This window comes from Salmo salar, chromosome ssa06 (genome assembly GCF_905237065.1).
Source record: "Salmo salar chromosome ssa06, Ssal_v3.1, whole genome shotgun sequence".
NCBI lineage: Eukaryota > Metazoa > Chordata > Actinopteri > Salmoniformes > Salmonidae > Salmo > Salmo salar.
The window spans coordinates 42856434-42878881 of NC_059447.1; the positions used below are offsets into that span (position 1 = coordinate 42856434).

General features: G+C 44.3%; 1 protein-coding gene across 1 annotated transcript; it reads left to right on the forward strand.

Annotated features, from left to right (window-relative positions):
• The first annotated feature begins 9845 nt into the window (after positions 1-9845).
• LOC106607517 (zinc finger protein 281) lies at positions 9846-21948 on the forward strand. Its single transcript, XM_014204546.2, has 7 exons — positions 9846-10023; positions 12172-12637; positions 16651-16746; positions 17004-17130; positions 17559-17642; positions 17801-17919; positions 18201-21948. Exons 2-7 carry the CDS (start codon positions 12230-12232, stop codon positions 19788-19790), a joined length of 2424 nt encoding a protein of 807 aa, XP_014060021.2. The 5' UTR covers positions 9846-10023; positions 12172-12229; the 3' UTR covers positions 19791-21948.
• The last annotated feature ends 500 nt before the right edge of the window (positions 21949-22448 follow it).

Genomic DNA, 22448 nt, shown 5'->3' on the forward strand with positions numbered 1-22448 from the left:
AACCAGGATCGTAGTATTTCCCTGAGATGGCGGGAGATCCGTAAGGAAATCCACCGAGAGGTGAGACCAAGGTCGTTGTGGAACGGGGAGGGGCTGTAATTTCCCTCGAGGTAGGTGCCTAGGAGCCTTACACTGGGCGCACACCGAACAGGAAGAGACATAGTGTGTTACATCCTCTACCAAGGTGGGCCACCAGTACTTCCCCCTCAGGCCTCGCACTGTCCGTTCCACCCCAGGGTGACCCGAGGAGGGTAGAGTGTGGGCCCATCGGATCAAACGATCGCGAACACCCAGCGGAACAAACTTCCGACCCACGGGACATTGAGGTGGAGTGGGTTCGAGCCGACCCGCCCGCTCGATGTCCGCATCCACCTCCCACACCACCGGCGCCACCAGACAGGACGCAGGGAGTATGGGAGTGGGATCGATGGTCCGCTCCTCGGTGTCATAGAGACGTGACAGTGCGTCGGCCTTCCGGTTCCGAGAACCCGGGATGTACGAAAGGGTGAACTGAAACCTCATAAAGAACATGGCCCACCTGGCTTGACGAGGATTAAGTCTCCTCGCTGCCCGGATGTACTCCAGGTTACGGTGGTCGGTCCAGATGAGAAAAGGATGACGTGCCCCCTCAAGCCAATGTCTCCACACTGTCAAAGCCTTGACCACGGCTAACAACTCCCTGTCCCCCACATCATAGTTGCGCTCCGCCGGGCTCAGCTTCTTAGAAAAGAAAGCGCAGGGGCGGAGCTTCGGAGGAGCGCCCGAACGCTGCAAAAGCACAGCTCCCACCCCAGCCTCGGACGCGTCCACCTCCACTATGAATGGCAAAGAGGGATCCGGATGCGCCAGCACCGGAGCGTTGGTAAACAGAACCTTCAGACGACGGAAGGCTCTGTCCGCCTCTGCCGACCACCGCAATTGCACCGGACCCCCCTTCATCAGTGAGGTAATGGGAGCTGCCACCTGGCCAAAACCCCGGATAAACCTCCGGTAATAATTGGCGAACCCCAAGAACTGCTGCACCTCCTTCACAGTGGTAGGGGTCGGCCAATTACGCACAGCCGTAACGCGGTCATCTTCCATCACCACCCCTGTGGTGGAAATGCGATATCCCAGAAAAGAAACGGCTTGTTGGAAGAACTCACATTTCTCAGCCTTGACGTATAGGTCATGCTCCAGCAGCCGCCCAAGCACTTTACGCACCAGAGCCACATGCGCGGCGCGAGTGGCGGAGTAGATCAAGATGTACACCACCACCCCCTGCCCGAGCATGTCCCTGAGAACCTCGTCCACAAAAGATTGGAAGACAGCGGGAGCATTCTTTAACCAATATGGCATGACGAGGTACTCATAATGGCCCGATGTGGTACTAAATGCGGTCTTCCACTCGTCTCCATCTCGGATACGCACCAAGTTATAAGCGCTCCTGAGATCTAATTTGGTGAATAAGCGCGCCCCGTGAAATGACTCCACGGCCGTAGCAATGAGAGGTAGTGGGTAACTGAACCCACAAAAAAGAAACTCGAGGAGACGGGTGATTTAGATGGCCGAATGTATCCCTGTCTCAAGGATTCAGTGACGTATGTCTCCATTGCCACTGTCTCCTCCTGCGACAGAGGATACACGTGACTTTTAGGAAGGGCCGCGCCAGCCTGGAGGTTTATCACACAATCCCCTTGTCGATGGGGTGGTAATTGAGTCGCCTTCATTTTACTGAAGGCGATAGCCAAATCGGCATATTCAGAGGGAATGTGTACAGTGGAGACTTGGTCTGGACTCTCCACCGTGGTTGCACCGATGGAAACTCCTATACACCTACCTGAGCACTCCCTTGACCACCCCTTAAGAGCCCTCTGCCCCCACGAAATCAGAGGATTGTGAGAGGCTAGCCAGGGAAGTCCCAGCACCACCGGAAACGCCGGGGAATCAATAAGGAACAGGCTGATACGTTCCTCATGACCCCCCTGCGTTACCATGACCAGTGGCACTGTTTCCTCCCTCAATTGGCCAGACCCTAGTGGTCGACTATCTAACGCGTGCACGGGGAAGGGTTTGTCCAGTTTAACCAGGGGGATCCCTAACTTATCAGCAACACTTCGGTCCATGAAACTCCCAGCTGCGCCTGAATCGACTAGTGCCTTATACTGGGAGTGGGGGGAAAAACCAGGGAAGAAAACAGAGACATACATGTGGTCGACAGGGGGGTCTGGGTGAGGCTGGTGCGGACTCACCTGGGGGGGTCGATGGAGTGCTCTGCCTGCCCTCTGAGTTCCCGGGAGAACCTCTCCAGCACCGGTCCGCAGTGTGTCCTCTACGGCCACAGTGGGTGCAGGAGAGGCCCCCCCCTCCGGTCCTCCTAGCAGCGGTCCCTCCAAGCTCCATGGGCGTTGGAGCAGGAGGGATGGGAGGTGGAATGAATAGGCCCCGATCGGAACGTCCCCGGGCAGTTAGCAGGTTGTCCAGCCTGATGGACAAATCAATCAACTGGTCCAGAGTGATGGTATGGTCCCGGCAAGCCAGTTCCCGGCGGACGTCCTCACGTAGACTACACCTGTAGTGGTCAATCAGGGCCCGCTCATTCCACCCCGATCCGGCGGCTAGAGTCCGAAACTCCAGCGCAAAGTCCTGAGCGCTCCTCGTCTCCTGCCTCAGATTAAATAATTGCTCGCCCGCCGCCTTGCCCTCCGGGGGATGATCGAATACCGCCCGGAAGCGGCGAGCGAACTCTGGGTAGTTGTCCTTTGCTGAGTCTGGGCCCTCCCAGACGGCGTTGGCCCATTCCAGGGCTCTACCCGTGAGGCACGAGACGAGGACGCTCACCCTCTCTTCATCGGAGGGAGAGGGCCGGACGGTCGCCAGGTACAGGTCCAACTGGAGCAAAAACCCCTTGCACCCAGCGGCCGTCCCATCGAACTCCCTGGGAGCCATTATCCGTATCCCGCTTGTACTGGGTTCGGTTGGATTCGGTAGGGGCGCAGGGCGATGAATTGGTCCTGGTGCGGGATTCTGTCACGAGCGGAATGAACAGTTTAAGGAGTGAGTCAAACGCAGGAGACTTATGACAAAACACAAAACAGGTGCAAACAAAAACCAGACATAACTAATAGACACTGAAACACAGATCGGTGGCAGCTAGTAGGCCGGCGACGACGACCGCCGAGCGCCACTCGACCGAGGAGAGGCGCCCCCTTCTGTGGATGTTGTGACAGAGAGAGAAAGAAAGAAAGAAAGAAAGAAAGAAAGAAAGAAAGAAAGAAAGAAAGAAAGAAAGAAAGAAAGAAAGAAAGAAAGAAAGAAAGAAAGAGAGAAAGAGAGAGAGAGAGAGAGAGAGAGTTATAAAAACATTAGCCAGAAGTAGTCAGCCAGAGAGCAGGAGACAGTCCACCGGGCTACCAGCCAAGATCTTCTGTCTGGAGGGAGAGAGGCTAAATTCAATACAATATAATTAGAATCAAGTAGAACAAAATGCACAAACACAGAGATGGAATTAGTGGATGCATTAGGAATATTTGAAATGGTGTATACGTGTCCCAGTAACATACTCTTATCAGAGATTTAGTGGTAAAATATTAGGTGGTTGAAATCTGAAAAGTAAAGCTTCCTATATCTTTCAATGCATTTTTCCACAAAGGTTGGGTAAACTGTTGAGCATAAAAAGGTGGGTAAACTGCATTTACACGTGGTTATCCTCCATTAGACCACTGCTCTTAATCCCAATATAATATTATATTGTAGAAGAAGAGCTACCGCAGTACCACAGTAATGTAGACACACAACTAAAATGGTTAATGATGAAATACTTCAACATATTATTACTTTTAAATCGTCAACACGATCATAATTTCTGAAATATCAAGACAAAAATATCAAAGCCTTTCAAAATGTCTTAACAGCCATGTTGAGATTTCCTATACTGTTGTTTGACTGGCAGGAGTTTCCCTCAATGAGGGGCTTAGTTTTGCAAATCAAGGCCAGCCACTCAGCCTGGCCTGTCAATCATCCCTCTCTCCTTGGATTCCAATAATAGACAAAGAATGTAATGTGATATTCAGAAATTCTATTTTGTGCGGATCGTCTCTCGTGTTGGGTGGATCTGGGGGGAGGAGAGACAAAGGAACAGAGGAAAGGAGACAGAGGAAAGACATAGTAATGCAATGCCCTGAATTATAGATGAGTAAAGAGAATTGATAACCATCTATGAGCAGTTTGTCAAGTGACCCAGCAAGTTGCCTTAAATACCAGTTGAGGTAATGATGCCTGAGTCCCAAAATGGCACCCTATTCCATATTTAGTGCACTAGTGCTCTGGTCAGAAGTAATGTACTATAAAGGGAATAGGGTGTTATTTGGGACTTAGATGATGTGAGATTTATTATCCTGCTGTCCTAGTCGAACCTGTAGTGGGGTAATACTTATCATATGATATTACAGTAGATGTCAGACGTTTACATACACTTAGGTTGGAGTCATTAAAACTCTTTTCAACCACTCCACAAATGTTTTGTTAACAAACTGTAGTTTTGGCAAGTTGGATAGGACATCTACTTTGTGCATGACACAAGTCATTTTTCCAACAATTGTTTCCAGACAGATTATTTCACTTATAATTCACTGTATCACAATTCCAGTGGGCCTTTAAACAGCTTGGAAAATTCCAGAAAGTGATGTCATGGCTTTAGAAGCTTCTGATAGGCTAATTGTCATCATTTGAGTCAATGGGAGGTGTACCTGTGGATGTATTTGTCACGTCCTGGCCAGTATAAGGTTAATTGTTTTTGTAGTTTGGTCAGGACGTGGCAGAGGGTATTTGTTTTATGTGGTTCGGGGTGGTGTGTTTGTGTAAAGGGTGTTTGATTTAGTATTTCCGGGTTCTTGGTTGATGGTCTATGTGTTTGTATTCTATGGTTAGTCTGGTGTGTGTGTTTCTATGTTTGGTTAATTGGGGTTGGGACTCTCAGTTGAAGGCAGGTGTTGTCTATCTGCCTTTGATTGAGAGTCCCATATATTAGGGTGTGTTTGTGTGTGTGATTTGTGGGTGATTGTTCTATATTGAGCTTTGCTCTGCCAGACTCTTTGTTAGTTTTTTCGTTTTTCGGTTTTGTATGTTCATTTTTGAAGATAATTAAAAATCAAGATGAGCATTCACGTACCTGCTGCGTTTTGGTCCTCATTCACCGACGACAACCGTGACAGTATTTCAAGGCCTACCTTCAAACTCAGTGCCTCTTTGCTTGACATCATGGGAAAATCAAAAGAAATCAGCCAAGACCGCAGAAAAAAAATTGTAGACTTCCACAAGTCTGGTTCATCCTTGGGAGCAAATTCCAAACGCCTGAAGGTACCACGTTCATCTGTACCAACAATGGTACGCAAGTATAAATACCATGGGACCACACAGCCGTCATACCGCTCAGGAAGGAGACGCGTTCTGTCTCCCAGAAATGAACATACTTTGGTGCGAAAAGTGCAAATTAATCCCAGAACAACAGCAAAGGACCTTGTGAAGATGCTGGAGGAAATAAGTTCAAAAGTATCTATATCCCCAGTAAAATGAGTCCTATATCGACATAACCTGAAAGGCCGCTCAGCAAGGAAGAAGCCACTGCTCCAAAACCGCCATAAAAAAGGCAGACCACGGTTTGCAACTGCACATGGGGACAAAGATCGTACTTTTTGGAAAACTGTCCTCTGGTCTGATGAAACAAAAATAGAATTGTTTGGCCATAATGACCATCGTTATGTTTGGAGGAAAAAGGGGGATGCTTGCAAGCCAAAGAACACCATCCCACCCGTGCACGGGGGTGGCAGCATCATGTTGTGGGGGTGCTTTGCTGCAGGAGGGACTGGTGCACTTCACAAAATAGATGGCATCATGAAGGAGGAAAATTATGTGGATATATTGAAGTAATATCTCAAGACATCAGTCAGGAAGTTAAAGCTTGGTAGCAAATGGGTCTTCCAAATGGACAATGACCCCAAGCATACTTCCAAAGTTGTGGCAAAATGGCTTAAGGACAACAAAGTCAAGGTCTTGGAGTGGCCATCACAAAGCCCTGACCTCAATCCTATAGAAAATGTGTGTGCAGAACTGAAAAAGCGTGTGCGAGCAAGGAGTCCTACAAACCTATCTCAGTTACACCAGCTCTGTCAGGAGGAATGGGCCAAAATTCACCCAACTTATTGTGGGAAGCTTGTGGAAGGCTACCTGAAACGTTTGACCCAAGTTAAACAATTTAAAGGCAATGCTACCAAATACTAATTGAGTGTATGTAAACTTCTGACCCACTGGGAATGTGATGAAAGAAATAAAAGCTGAAATAAATCATTCTCTCTACTATTATTCTGACATTTCACATTCTTAAAATAAAGTGGTGATCCTAACTGACCTAAAACAGGGAATTTTTACTAGGATTAAATGTCAGGAATTGTGAAAAACTGAGTTTAAATGTATTTGGCTAAGGTGTATGTAGACTTCCGTCTTCAACTGTGTATATGTAAGTGATAGAACTGTGTAATTTGTATGTTAACAAAGTCTATTAAACTGAATATCTGACTCCATAAAGATGAATTAGCAATGTGCAACAGACTATTGATGAGTTACAGTAATAGAAAGGTCAAGAAAAGTCTAGGAATGCAATTCTAAAGGCAAATAGATTTAATATCATTGTAAAATGAACAATACATTGTACAATGCATAATGCTTAATTAAGTTACAAAGCATTAACAACCATTACAAGGCATTATTCTAGGCATGATCAGAGAGGGGGAGAGAGAGCGAGAGAGAGAGAAGTCATTGCCTGAAAGGCCATGCCCCCAAGAGTCCTTGGGGAGGAAAGAGAGAAGAGTGGATCTCAAAAGCGCAGATCGGGAACAAAGAAAAGGAGACAATGAATCCAAGACCCCTTTATAACATCTGAGTTGTTTGGATTCAAAATCTGAGTTGTTGACCAACAGTATTACTGTAAAGTTAACCTCCAATCAGCTATTAGATCACAGAATATAAAGACAACTGAACCTCTGCTTCATAGAGGTGTGACAGAATGGGGGATGTCAAGAGCAACACAAAGGAAATCCTTGCATACAGTGTAAAGAGTCACTTGGGTGGGCTAGGCCCCCTTACAGACTTGTTCGTCCTTGGTAGTCAAGAACAGCTTGTAGTGTACAGACTAGCTCTCTCCTCAGTCTCCTCTGCACAGAGAGAGGATTGGTTTACCTGGGGGTGCAGTGGTGGTGAAGCCTCTGACGCCTTTCTGTCCCATCCACAACCTTAACTTAACCGCTGGGCTGGAAGGAGACAGTGATGGAAAGCTGAACTTTATCTACACTCGAACTGACAATACAATGATAAAATCCCTGCAACTAAACTATTCGAAAAGAAGGTGCTATCTAGAACCTGAAAGGGTTCTTTGCCTGTCCCCATAGAAGAACCCTTTGAAGAACCCGTTTTGGTTCCAGGTATAACCTTCAGTAGTGGAAAAAGTACAGAAGTGTCATACTTGAGTAAAAGTAAAGATACCTCATTAGAAAATTACTCAAGTAAAAAAATGCTACCTGAGTTTAAGTCTAAAAGTATTTAGTTTAAAATATACTTAAGAATCAAAAGTAAATGTAATTACTAAAATATACTTAAGTATCGAAAGTAAAAGTATAAATAATTTCTAATTCCTTATATTAAGCAAACCAGACAGCAAAATGTTTTTGTTTTTTAAATTTGAGGATAGCCAGAGGCACACTCCAACATTCAGACATCATTTACAAATGAAATGTGTGTTTAGTGAGCCCACCAGATCAGAGGCAGTAGGGATGACCAGGGATATTCTCTTGACAAGTGCGTGAAGTGGACCATATTTCTGTCCTGCTAAGCATTCAAAATGTAACGAGTACTTTTGGGTGTCAAGGAAAATGTATGGAGTAACAAGTACAATATAAAAGTTGTCAAAAATATGAATAGTAAAGTAAAGTACATATACCCCAAAAAACTACTTAAGTAGTAGTTTAAAGTATTTTTACTTAACTACTTTACACCACTGATAACCCTTTTGGGTTCCATGTAGAACCCTTACAACAGAGGGTTCTACCTGGAGCCAAAAAGGGTTCCCATATGGGGACAGCCAAAGGACCCTTTTGGAACCCTTTTTTCAAAGATTGTGTGTGCATGTGCGTGTGAGAGAGAGTGTGTTGGTCCCAGAGTGTGTCTATCAGTATGTGGTAGTAGCGTATGGTAGTACTGTTAAAGAGGTGTCTTGCTATGCATACGGATGATAAAAATCAACCAAACGCCCACATTGATCACCTCAGTCTCCTGTATATCTTCAAGCAGTGGCCCTGATGAACTTTGTTTAATGGAGGGGAATGTTTAATGTATGGCCATAAATGTACATTCTCAGCATCAATTCTCTGATCGTCCCATAGATCTCTGCACAACAGCCATATGCATTGTGTCACACTGCTGAATTTGATGATTAGAGAAGTTCTAATGCATATTTAAACGCTTTGAAATGAGAAGTGATTTGACATATACAGCTGCTGTCAGCATTATGGGTTGTTATCAGGAATATATTAAAAAGACGGGAGAGGGCAGTGGGACACACATGAAAAGGCAGCCCACTGACCCTCTGCATTAAACTCATACCGTCTCCATTTCAATGATGCGCTCCTCTGAATTAATTGGGTTGTTAACACAGGCAATTAGGAGTGCAGCTGAGACCAGAGGAAAAGGGACATTGAGTCTGATGAGTGGTGGTTAGATATATACACATTCATATACACATTCATTCACATAGCCAGTAGATCTATGTGGCTCTTATTCATATCCAATTCAGAGATGCTGCATCACTTCAGAGAATGTCTCTAATGATTGTTCCTTCCTTGGCTAGTTCGAAGTTTGTTGTTAGTAGGCTATTCTTGTTCCCTCTCTCATTCTCTTTTCTTATTTTCAGGACCACTACTTGTTTTTAAGGGTTGCTCTGTTCACAGGAGACTACACTGTGACTAATTAGTCCAAAGCTATTTCAGGAATTGATTTATATTGTGCTATATATGCCACAATATTCATGCAGCACAGTATCATTGAATAGCATAGCTTTATCAATGTACACTTTTAAGAGATGGTGAGGTGTCCTATTTCTCCAGTAATTGGGACCCAGGGGGACAGTCACAGTTTTGATGAAACGTGTACACAATGAGGGAGGCAAAATATCCTCAAGGCTGGAACATCATTTTAAGAAACCATTATTCACACTGTCACACTGCACACTTTTTTTTTTACCTAGGTTTCAGGAAATAACTCATTAGATATTGTGGATGCATAGTCTACCCTAAATGTTAAATTCCCAATCTGTAATTTCAAAAGCCTGACCCTACCATTTTGTTTGGTAGAACATAGGCTAAACAACGAATAGAGTAATGCGACCTTAGATTTTGGGGTTATGATAGACAGTTGTACTAAATTCCCAAGGCATGTATATTCTTCAAGAATCAATGGGTATCCTGGAACATTGCACATTATTATTTCTGTGTCTTGCATATTTGATTTACACATAGGCAACTACAACCAATCACACACCCTTTTATAAACTGATAACAGCGTTTTCATAAAATTCCATTTTTGTATTCTAATTTTAATCTGATTATTAGTCTGGTTTAGGTAGTTAAAAGGCATTAGGCCTATCAATTATGCTAACACACATACAATTTATGAAATGGCACAGCACATTCAGTTATCCAAATTACACTTATATTTCTGTTGAATTTGGTGTACGTAGGCAACAGTGCTGTTCAAAATGTTAACGCATATGTCCCCGCACTGCGTGTTAATTCCCGGTCCAGTGCTCCCCTGCCCCGGATCAAGCGTCCGTCTGTGACTCTTCGCAGGACCCGTCCGCTATACCCATAATTCACCGCGCTGAGACAAAATGAAGGAATACAGCCACTGCGGGAGAACAATGTTTGGGCTCTAAAGATTGGAACGGACGACCAAAGGTGAAATAAACCAACCGAAAGAGCTATTGGTGGTCATGTACTGGTAAGACAAAAGGAAATATATATTTTGGGCGAGTTTAAATATGTGAAACTCCGGCAAGAGTGTGGGACAGACAACAAAGCGCAAAGCTAGATAGCATACCGTTGCTGGAGCCGAGCATCAATTGTTCGCTTGAGTTGCATGGGCCATTTGTTATGGGTACGTCGCACGTATGCTCAGTTATGGTTTATTTCAGTCCTCACCCAATGCCTGTTAGAGGTTCAAGTAGTTTATATCAACTGGTTTAATTAGTTAGCCAGGTATTATGTATTTCATAACCGAAAAATGAAAAATGAAGCGCTCAAAATATGTTGACGAATGACGACACACCGTGTTGTCTGAAATTTCTTGCGCGTGCATACACCGACTCGCAAGTTTGTCAATCAAAATTATGTTTTAAATAATTCCGTAACTTGGAATCGATGTAGGACTACGTTAGGCGTGAACGGCAGATCCTCATGTTTGGTGTAATATTAAATTCAGTACATGGTCTAATTTATTTTACCGAGTATTACTGTTATGCTGATGTCCATATTAGCAAATTATTGCATGATCCTGCATCACAAAAGGCCTGGCAGGCTGGTTAGCCATATGGCTAATTGCTTGGTGGCTAGCCAGACGTTAGCAGTAGCTAGCTAGCGGTCTTTCTAGCCCAAGTGAATGACACTCGATGAATAAATCACAGCTTAGCACTAGGAACCGATTTGCCGCCTACGTCATGACTTTTGTTTTACCACTGAATTCATTTTAATTTTCAACTAACGCTTTCTTACAATGCATACCATTTTACTGTAGCATGGTACATATGCATCTGTTAGCTAGCTGTTAGTTTTATTTGGTATCAGCATGCTAGCAAGTTTCATCCAATGCAATAGAGCTAGGCTAGCTGTGCTGGTGGAGACAATGAAGTTCAGAGACACGATTAAGTTATACGTGAAATCTGAAACTATTCAAATTCACTGTGTTTTGTGAATGAAAACACACTATTGTAAAGTCATTCAACTGAATACAAGAAATTGGCTAGGTAATGGTAGTCTGGACAATGTTAAATTATGAAATTGCTGCTTATATTTTGTTATAGCTATTTCACCGAGTTAAGCTATCAGTGCCACTGATGTTTTGCTCAAGGTGATGCACTAGTTTTTGGATGATGTTGTTCTCTTTATTCCAAAAACTCCATTTTGATTTTGCCTTTTGGAATCCTCAGTCATTCCTCGTGGCATTGTAAAATAGCACAGCAGCTGAGACATGACTAACCTCAGTCATCTGAAATGTCATGTTATGATGGTAGCTAGCTAGCTAGCTTAGAAAAGTGTTAATTTTGTGAGATCAACCTAATCTTCCTGTAGCTATAAGTTTCTTGATAGTATTTCAGTGGCTAGTACTGGCTACTCTTGCTTGGATCTTTAACTTTAAAGCCCTTGTTTGATGGTGTCCTATGATGATGACGACCTGTAGTCTCAGAATAAAATACAGAAATGGACTTTCCCACTACCTGTAGAACCTAACTGGGCTCTCGCCTTTTTTTAGTTAATAAGCCTAGTCCTCAAATAGGATGACAGATTAACACGCAGCTTCAGGTTCATTCCGCTCTCTCATAGGATGTCAGGGTTTAACATATTATAGGCTATACCTTTTACCCAGGTTAATTTAGCTACATCTGAGGTTCACTGAAGACTTTCTAAAAATAGCCTTCTACTTCACCCTGTTGTTTTTAGGATGCCATAATTCACACAAGTCAGACTCCAGACCGTGGCTGTTTGTTGTTGACCCACACACCCTCATTAATAATCTGGCTAAGCACTTGGTGGGGAGATCAGAGGGCATGAAACTGATTCCTCAGGGACGGCCCATTGTAACAAGGCTGCTCTTCCAGTCGCTCTCTGTCTGGACAGTTAATTTATTTCATGTGAGTTGGTGTCACATGTAAACCAAAAACAAACCATCATATCACTGATGGGAAGGCCACCCAGATGTTAATGTTTCCTTTCCACTCATCCAGGAGTGCTGCGCTGCAGCTTCACCCTGTTCACATCTCAACTGTGTCTGTGCGACAAACACATTTTTAGAGCAGAATACACATTTCCGTTCGCTGTAACATATGGACTATAAAGTTGCCTTGTACTTCAGCTCCTGCTCTTTCTTCCCCAGGATGGTTCCGGTTGGCTCCCATTAGTTGAACCTGCCCACCACCACCACCAAGTTCATCATGAGCATCATTCAAGACAAACTAGGTAATGACTTCCTGCGCTCCAATGGGAGCATGGACTCCAACTTCTCCCCTGGCATGATCATGTTCAGTCACCTGCCCCCTGTGACCAGCTTCACCCGGCTGGCCACCCAGTCTGTTATGCAGGACCTGCCAGGCCCCCACGAGATGATCCTGAAGAAGGAGCGGGACTCTCCAGACTGCAGCATGGCCGGGGTGGGCGGCCTGGTGGAGTATGGAGGGGTGGGGGACTATGTCCATGCCATGGACATCAAGCAGGAGAAGATGACAGAACATGACTACCGTCAGCCGCTGTATCCTGGAGGCCCGGGGAAGAGCACAGAGCTCCTGGAGGTGTCCATGGGCAACCACCAGAACCTGCTGGTGCATGACCTTAGCCTAGGCAACGTAAGGCCTTCTGACACATCGATACTTATAGGGCTGGTTTCCCACACACACATTAAGCCTAGTTGTGGATTAAAAAGCCTTCTCAACAGAGATTCTCCATTGAAATAGCTTTTTAGTCCAGGACTAAACTTAATCTGTTTTCTGGGAAACCAGACTAATGTTCTTTAAACCAGAGAATTCAAGGCAAGGCACCACACAATAGGGATCTTATTTGTATCACCATTAACTTTTGCCGGTTGTATGTAGACAAATGACTTTTTGGTATTACACATTTTCATGAATTTTATTTAAATATGCAAATTGGGCAATATCATTAAATATGCACATGATTGCATATCACGCAAATCCATTTTTCTGGACACTGGATGAAGTCAGCCTAAATATTTTGGTTTCATTTTAAGACACTCCATGACCGGACTTGTCCAGAGCAGATTGTGGGTAAATACTTTTTTCATCTTTCTATCTGTAAAATAAGGCATAGATGTACGTAAAAAGCTTTTTTGGCAAGTGTTTCCCAACAAGATCCTACCTAGAAGAATAAATGTACAAGATATCCTCAATTTCCTTTGGGCAAGTCTGGTGACTAAGCATAACCATACAGAATTTGGTGAAGACAGATGCTTCTGAAGCTGAGGAAGAGGAGTTGCTTGATGTGTGGGAAGGGTCTGACTTTCGGTAAATGGCAGTTAAAGAAAAGTACAGTGAAATTAGGCTGTCAAATGCCTATTTAGACCCAATCACCATCTCTCCAAAGTAAGTTACTAAATAGACCAGTTTGTAGCATTCTCTATGAAATGTGCTTTTAAATTGTGTAATTCAATGTAGTGAGCTTTGAAATGATTGTATGTGCATTTTAAAGTGGTTAAAATTACTGATGTTGACGACTAGTATGATATACTAAAGAAAATATACATTTTCATCTAAATTCAGCAAAAAAAGAAATGTCCTCTCACTGTCAACTGCGTTTATTTTCAGCAAACTTAACGTGTAAATATTTGTATGAACATAAGACTCAACAACAGACATAAGGGGGGGTCAAAAGTAACAGTATCTGGTGTAGCCACCAGCTGCATTAAGTACTGCAGTGCATCTCCTCATGGACTGCACCAGATTTGCCAGTTCTTGCTGTGAGATGTTAGCCCACTCTACCACCAAGGCGCCTGCAATTTCCCTGAGGGGGGGAATGGCCCTAGCCCTCATCATCCGATCCAACAGGTCCCAGACGTGCTCTGTGGGATTGAGATCCGGGCTCTTCGCTGGCCATGGCAGAACACTGACATTTCTGTCTTGCAGGAAATCATGCACAGATCGAGCAGTATGGCTGGTGGCATTGTCATGCTGGAGGGTCATGTCAGGATGAGCCTGCAGGAAGGGTACCACATGAGGGAGGAGGATGTCTTCCCTGTAACGCACAGCGTTGTGATTGCCTGCAATGACAACAAGCTCAGTCCGATGATGCTGTGACACACCGCCCCAGACCATGACAGACCCTCCACCTCCAAATCGATCCCGCTCCAGAGTACAGGCCTCGGTATAACGCTCATTCCTTTGACGATAAATGCGAATCTGACCATCTCTTCTGGTGAGACAAAACCGCGACTCGTCAGTGAAGAGCACTTTTTGACAGTCCTGTCTGGTCCAGTGACGGCGGGTTTGTGCCCGTAGGTGACGTTGTTGCCGGTGATGTCTGGTGAGGACCTGCCTTACAACAGGCCTACAAGCCCTCAGTCCAGCCTCTCTCAGCCTATTGCGCACAGTCTGAGCGCTGATGGAGGTATTGTGCGTTCCTGGTGTAACTCGGGCAGTTGTTGCCATCCTGTACCTGTCCCGCAGGTGTGATGTTCGGATGTACCGATCCTGTGCAGGTGTTGTTTCACGTGGTCTGCCACTGCAAGGATGATCAGTGGCCATCCTGTCTCCCTGTAGCGCTGTCTTTGGAGTCTCACTGTACGGACATTGCAATTTATTGCCCTGGCCACATCTGCAATCCTCATGCGTCCTTGCAGCATGCCCAAGGCACATTCACAAAGATGAGCAGGGACCCTGGGCATCTTTCTTTTTGTTTTTTTTCAGAGTCAGTAGAAAGGCCTCTTTAGTGTCCTAAATTTTCATAACTGACATTAATTGCCTACCGTCTGTAAGCTGTTAGTGTCTTAACGACCGTTCCACAGGTGCATGTTCATTAATTGTCTATGGTTCATTGAACAAGCATGGGAAACAGTGTTTAAACCCTTTACAGTGAAGATCTGAAGTTAATAGGATTTTTACGAATTATCTTTGAAAGTCAGGGTCCTGAAAAGGGGACGTTAACTTTTTTTGCTGAGTTTAGTTTGACATTATGGACATTTCTGAAAAATAATATTAATGGACCAAAATACCAACAAATCTCAAAATTGATAGGTAAATGCAAAAATTGAATTTCAGCCTATGGTGTATGGCCTTAACCCACACCAAATCTCCCTCTTGTTATGTTAAAAAATAAAGGAAAATGTTCTCTATTGAAATGTCTAATTTACTGCAGCATTACAATTAGTAAAAAAAATAACTAATACTTACTCCGGCTGTTTGGTTGATCAGATGTCCACCTGCCTTTTGGGGTGTGGGCTTGTAAAATGGCCAATCTTACCAAAGACTGATGGATAGGGGGAATTTGTGAAAGGGTGGGGGCAGCAGAGAGGGAGGATTTAGTAATGGTGACCTAAATATAAGGCATTAAATGCAAAATATGTCCATCCCAAAATGATTGGGATTGGGCCTCTCTGTGTGAATGGAAACGTCTTGGCAAGGACACGGTCGTCTTGTTTGAGCTTGTACTCACACCTTGTCTTTATATACACACACACACACACACACACACACACATGCTCTTTCTGCCTAACAATAGCCAGGCTCCAGAGGTTTACTAGGCAGCACTTGGCATGCTCATTGAAAAGCTAGACATATCATTTCCTACTCACTAAATATGGTTTAAAAGTTTATCCAAGGACATCTTGGAGAATACATTACATTAACTTAGATTTTTTATTTATTTAACCTTTTATTTAACTGCGTTATCTATACACAAGTATGATTATATTATTGAGGAGAATGGAAGACAATAATTTTTCTCCACTCAAAAAGCCGATTCCCTACTGAAGTTATGAGTAGTTTCATTTGGAGTGCAGTCAGAGCACCCCAAATGGTGCTATTATTTTCAGGATAATGACATGCATGTGAGCTTGCAGCCATTTTGAGGCCACTGAGCCTGCGCTCGTTTGGTTGCGGAAATGAGACGGGTTTGTTTTGGCTAGCCTTTCCCCTGATCTAATACAATGATTGGTTGATATTTGAGAGCGCCGTCGTCTTTCTCACATGCACCCATCCACACTCATAGGTTGTGTCCGAAATGGCACACTATTCCCTGTATAGTGCAATACTTTTGACCAGGGTCCATAGGCCTTTGGTCAAAATTAGTGCACTATATAGGAAATAGGATGCCATTTCAGACAGCCATGCTCTTAGTATCCATATGGTGTTGGGAAGTGTAATTAAAATTTGTGTCCCTTTCCTAAACCACAGACCCTTTTGTTTGAAGATTGCTCTTCATAGTGGGTGAACATGCTGAATATTAATGAGTCTATTTACACTTGAGCTACTAGTTAATAAGCATAGGCCTTTTCTATGGGATTCTAAGTGTGTCTCAAATGACACCCTATTCCCTTATATAGGCCATTTTGATATGCATCCTAAATGAACAGCAGCTCTCCCTTTTGAATGACAGCTTAACTGTCTGGAGAGATGCACAGAGGGAGCCATAAATATGTGGTTGATTACTCTACCTTCTGGCACTTCCCCAAGGCAGCCCTCTGCAATGGCTCAAATGAGCTTTCACTAAATGCTGCATGAGTCTTTTTGTCTTGTGTACACATGCAATATGTAGGCTATGTGAATATGTGACTGAACTAGGCCCTTCCCTCAAGTGCTCATTTAATTTTGTCTTCTCGCTCACTCTGCGCCTCCCTTTTGTCATCCAGCTGCCGAGTCGGTTAGGAAAGGAGTCCTCAGGAAAGAGAGGTCGAAGGTCAAATGGTGAAGAGGGCAAGCCCCGGAGGAAACGTGGAGAGCCTAAGGTGTGTGAACTGTCCTTTCTATTCAAGTTGTATGTGTTTGATATGCATCCTAAGTTACCTTGATTTAGATATGATTAATTCTCTGAAATTTGCACGAGAATCCATTGTTTCATCATTTTTCAATAGTTTAGGATCCATTACATCTAAGTATTTTTTTCCTGAACTTAGTTTCTATCTTCAGTGAAACGATCATGCATTAAATTAATGAGTTAAATTGCATTTGGTAGTTGAATTGACCACCTCCTTTTGTCCAAAAGCAATCAATGATGCTGGATGCAGATGGAGGCAGCCTGTGGCCCAACGGGAAGCTCCACATCTGTGAGCACTGCAGTGCATCGTTCAGGAGCTCATACCACCTGCGCAGACATGTCCTCATCCACACAGGTACCCAGGACCCTACTGACTGATCAATTAGGCTCATTTTTAATCTGTTTGTTTTTTTTAATGAAAAATTGTCTCGAACATTTTTCACATTTACAAATGAAAGAAGTTCAGTATTTGTGTTGAATTGAATAGACAGACATATCTTATGGGAGGTCCTCATTCACACAGTACCTAGGCCACTGATCAAAATGTCTGTTCATTTCTAGCATTCAGTGTGGGCTCGGTTAGTTTCTCACTAGATTATAAAAGCAAAAATATCTCCAGAAATGTTTGGAATAGATCTTGTGTGTTAGAAAAACTAGTTTTTCACAAAGTCACTGTAGGAAACTTTGAAATTAATCCAGTGTAGTATTAGTTTTGAATAGAGTAGGCAGACACAGAGGATTTAACTTAGTAACCATAACTGTGTGGCTGTGTTGTTGCCTTAGGTGAGAGGCCGTTCAGGTGCAGCCAGTGTAACATGAGTTTCATCCAGAAGTACCTACTACAGCGGCACGAGAAGATCCACAGCGGTGAGTGGCATGTCATACATCCCACACACACATGTCAAGCACACTAATGACGTGTCAGAGGCAAACAGTCAATTAATAGTTGGATGACACAATGAGCAAACCTATGTTTTGTAGATGGTTATTTTTCTTTAGATTTTCTGTGATGTTTCCCATGACAGGAGAGAAGCCTTTTTGCTGTGACCAGTGTAACATGCGCTTCATTCAGAAATACCACATGGAGAGACACAAGAGGACCCACAGTGGAGAAAAGCCATACAGATGTGAGACCTGCCAACAGGTAGTGACCTCCACATGAAAAATCTACTGAAATAGGATGACGTGTGTTGGGAGGGGAGTGGTTATTATGCATGTCTGCTTTTAACCTGTGGAGGCAGCAGCACTTTTGAATGGCCAAAACAAATGTCCCCCTCAGGGACAATACATCCTAATATGCCCACTTCCATTATGGCATGAGGCATGACCTGACAAGTTATATTTCTCGGGCTGGAAATGTCTTCGTGTCTATCCCATTCTGCTGTTTACAATCTGTACCCTACTTATGGTCTCTCTTCCCTGCAGTTTTTTTCTAGGACAGACCGATTACTCAAGCACAAGCGAACCTGTGGAGAAGCCATAAAGAAGGGTCTGGAGCCCGGGATGTTGGACCTGGGCTGTGAGGACATGGGGCAGGGCAGCTACGGAATCACTCAGGGAAACACTGGGGCCTCGGGCCGGAAGAGGGGCAAGTCCAAAAACTCTGAGGGAGGGGAGCGCAAGAGGAAGAAAGCGGCGGTACCGGCGGAAGCAGGAGGGCTGGGCGGAGCACACATCCACGGGGCGCCGTCGGGAGGCTACAGTCTCCATGACTACAGCGTGGAGAATCACACTGTGTCCTCGTCCACTCCACCAGGGCCCAGTATGCACCACGAGCATCACGGCCGAGCCCCTAAGATGGCCTTCAAGAAGGCCAACCGTAAGGCCCTGGACCAGGGGGGCTTGGGGCAGGCCAAGCAGGGCACTATGGAGCAGAGTGAGGGTGTGGGGATGGGCCTCATGCAGGGCTCCGAGGCCAAATCGGTTCCCACCAGCAGCAACTATGATGACGCCATGCAGTTCCTCAAGAAGAGACGCTACCTTAACGCGGCCAACAGTGCAGCATCAGGGGCCGGGGTGGCAGGGAGCAGCACCAACGATTATGAGGTCAACGTTGGTCACCTGTCGTCCCAGCAGTCGGTTATCCAGGGGGTGGTCTCAGGCGTGATGGACAGCGACTCGCCCCTGGGTCTGCTAGACTCCTCCCCCATGGGCGTGGACAAGCACGACAGGTCAGGGATCCCTGACGAGGTGCTGCAGAGTCTGCTGGACCACTACACCCAGAAACCAGACAGCTCGCACCACGACGTGCACTTTGACCTCAGTGACCAGCACGTAGCGCTGCACCCTGTCTCAGCAGATGGCTCTGACCTGAGCCACGATGCGGACTCCCCCAGCCCGTCTGGAGACAAGACGGTCATTATGCACGAGTACTCCCGCTTCCTGCTGCAGGCCCTGGAACGCACCAGCCACAACACAGGCTTCCCCCTGGGCCCCGGGCCCCCAGCTACAGGTCCCTTCACCAGCACCCACCAACGCAACCCACTCTTTACAGACAAGCACATGTACACTACATCCCCTCTGGAGTGTGGCTTTGGCCAGCCGGTGGCCTCTCCCACCCTGCCCTCCTCCGTGCCAAAGTCCCACTTTGCGATGCTGTCGGACTCCTCTCCGCAGCACGGCTTCCACCTAAACAACCTGGAGCCTGCCACCCACCAGCAGCTTACCCCTTCTCAGGAGCTCACCGACCAGATGGAGAAGCAACACTCCTCTTCCCCCTCCTCCTACCAGATCAGCCCATCTGACCTGGGCAGCCAGAAGGACTCGCAGAACCTGGCTTCTCTGGACCCCTCTAAGGGCTCCTACACGATCGAGAACTTTGCCCAGGCCTTTGGATCCCAGTTCAAGTCGGCCGGCCGCGGCGCCTTGTCGTACGGCACTGACTCTTGCGGGGAGGTGGACCACAGGATAAGGACGCCAGTCTCCGAATTCTCAGGATATACTAGTTTGTTAGCCGACGTCAATGAGGCAGTAAGTACAGGTTCCAAAACCCCAACAAGCCAAAGCTACAGATGAGGGCCTGGGAGGGGACAGCATTCTGTTGGAGGTTCATGTTTTGTCCATACTTTTTTTTTTTGTGCTCCTATTTTATTTTTATTAAGTGAAGTTTTAATTATTATTATTATTATTACACTGCCGCTATGTGTATGACCCACCCCTCTCCCCAGGACTGGTCTTCAAGGACTATTCAAATGCAATTTTTTTAAATATATTTTTTAAGTAAATCTATGTATTTAGTCTGTTTCTTGTCATTTTTGGTCTGCTCGTTAATCGTTAGAATGAAAAGTACCTTTTTTTTTTTTAAAGCAAACAGTAGCAATGAACTTGTTTTTTCTCCCATGAGCTTAAGGGTTTTAGCAATCACCTTTACAATTGTAGCTAGCGTAATAATGAGAATAACAATGATGGCGGCAGGGAATAGCCCAGAACTGAAATAGCAAAAAATAAATAATGATATTGTCTGTTACAAGGATAAGTATTACTCAGGAAAAAGTGTAAAAGGAAGAAATTGTATAGTGCAGTGAGCACTCATTTTAGAGGTGTAAATTTGCAACTACAAAGAGGATGCTTTGTGTGGTTATTTCTTGTGTTTTATACCTTGGTTGATGAGTGCAACAAATAATGGAGGCTGCTGCCAGCTCACTTACACTGAGAACACTTTCCACTTAGCTATATAGAGATTATGGTACTTTCTTGTCAATGTGAAACTCATGTTTTCTTTCAATAAGGGCCATATATATTTACAACAATATATACATGTATAATAACAGCTATAATCATTCTGGGGAACTGCCAGGTGAGGTAGAGGAATGGGGGGGGGGGTTGTTTTCCTTGTTAGTTTGAGGAGAACATAGTGATGCTATTCCTTGGCCAATAGAGGTTGCTGTTGGACAGCTGTGGAATGGCCTTCCTCATATTTCTCCCCTCTTCTTTTCTTTCCTTTCCTTAAGAGTCCGATTAGCACTTTGAGACATTTAATGAATAAACTAAACTACCCCATAAGATCATGGAAGACATTTTGAAACAAACTGACTTGCTTTCTAAAGAGATGTGTTGATTTGTGTATTAAAGTGGCTGAATATTTCTTCCCCTGTTACTGAGACAGCCTGGAAACCATGTAAAGAAGTGATCATGTGATTACATATAACCCATATACCTATAACAAACCCAAAGCATTATGCATTTCTGGTGTGCTGGCACTACCACAATGGTATTTTATGAGGAATGGGGTGCCTAGTCCTGGAAAATGTTGTCTACAAATTGTATGCGTCCCAAATGGCACTATAAAGTGCACTACTTTTGACCAGGGCCCATAGAAGAATAGGGTGCAATTGTGGACGTACACATTGTCTAAATGAAATGTACATTTCTCTGTGCATGTGTCTAATGCATCGTTTGATTATGTAATTTCTTGCTGTCCTGCAATGAATCTTTAATTTATTTGATGTGCTTTTGTAAATCAAACAATTGCATTTTCTTCCATAGCCACGACTGGCCTTTTGTGCTAGAAATGCTATCACTTTTTTTAAAATATATATTCTATTTTTATTTATCGTTTTATTTCCTTATGCCCCTTTTGTCTTGCAGTCATTCAGCCATGTTTCATGATTCTGTAACGTTGCAATATCATAGGGAACAATGACTGACCACTACAACCATGCTCTGTTTTTATTGAATAGGTGGCTGAGAGGTGAACAATAAAGACATTGACCTTTTTCTATACCTCGTTATCACTAAACACACAAGCAGGGACAGGACAAAAGGTTGGATGTATGGAGCAGAGATGCTGGCGTATGTTGCCATTTTTAAAACCTTGTGTTAAGGAGGGTATGTTATTGCTTTAGGGTTCTGTAAATGCCTAATCATGCCAGCCAGTGTTGCAGTCTACAGTTCAACTCATTGTCTCCAAGGTAACATTTGTTACTTCCTATATTGTATGCCTATTGTTTACAAGATAATTTACAAAACACTACATCTAAATCTTGCCCCGGATTATTATTCGCATAACTTTTTTTGTACAGCTCTCATTTTCTTTTTGTCAGCACACCAAATTTGTAGCTGACTTTATCTTCCCTCTTATTTTGTTCCAGATTCTTCTAATGATTTGCAGGGCTGTACCTGTCCAATGAATTTATAATTGATTAGGGAAAAACAATAAATGCTGTTATTGAGATTTTGTTGACTTTGGTGTGACACATAAACAAGTGGTTTGTTCTAATGGTGTTTTACACGTTGTCCATGAGGTGTTCACTTAAGGCAAAAGTTATCTGGGATTTGTGTTAATTGCAAATACTTCCACAGCATGCTTAATAGTATTTATATATTTTTAGGCTGAATTTACATGTTAAAGGTCTGTTGCAAGCAATAGCTGTATCCTGCCATACACAGCTTTGCCTCCACGTGGCATTGTCTTTATCATTAGGGCCTACTGTCCTTATGTTTCTTTCTGTCCCGTGACTGGGACTATATGGTGTTGGTGAGATGCGTTTTGTGCGCTAGTGGTGTGCGGGTCAACTGTTTGTTCACCCGCCCGCAATTACTAATAACCCATTGCTAAAATCTGATGCCCTGACCCTAACCCGCAAATATAGAAAATATATTGTAGGCTACAGTCAGACAGTGGAATGATTTTATTTTTTTGGAGGGGGTGCAGGATTTTTTGGTTTGTTGCCT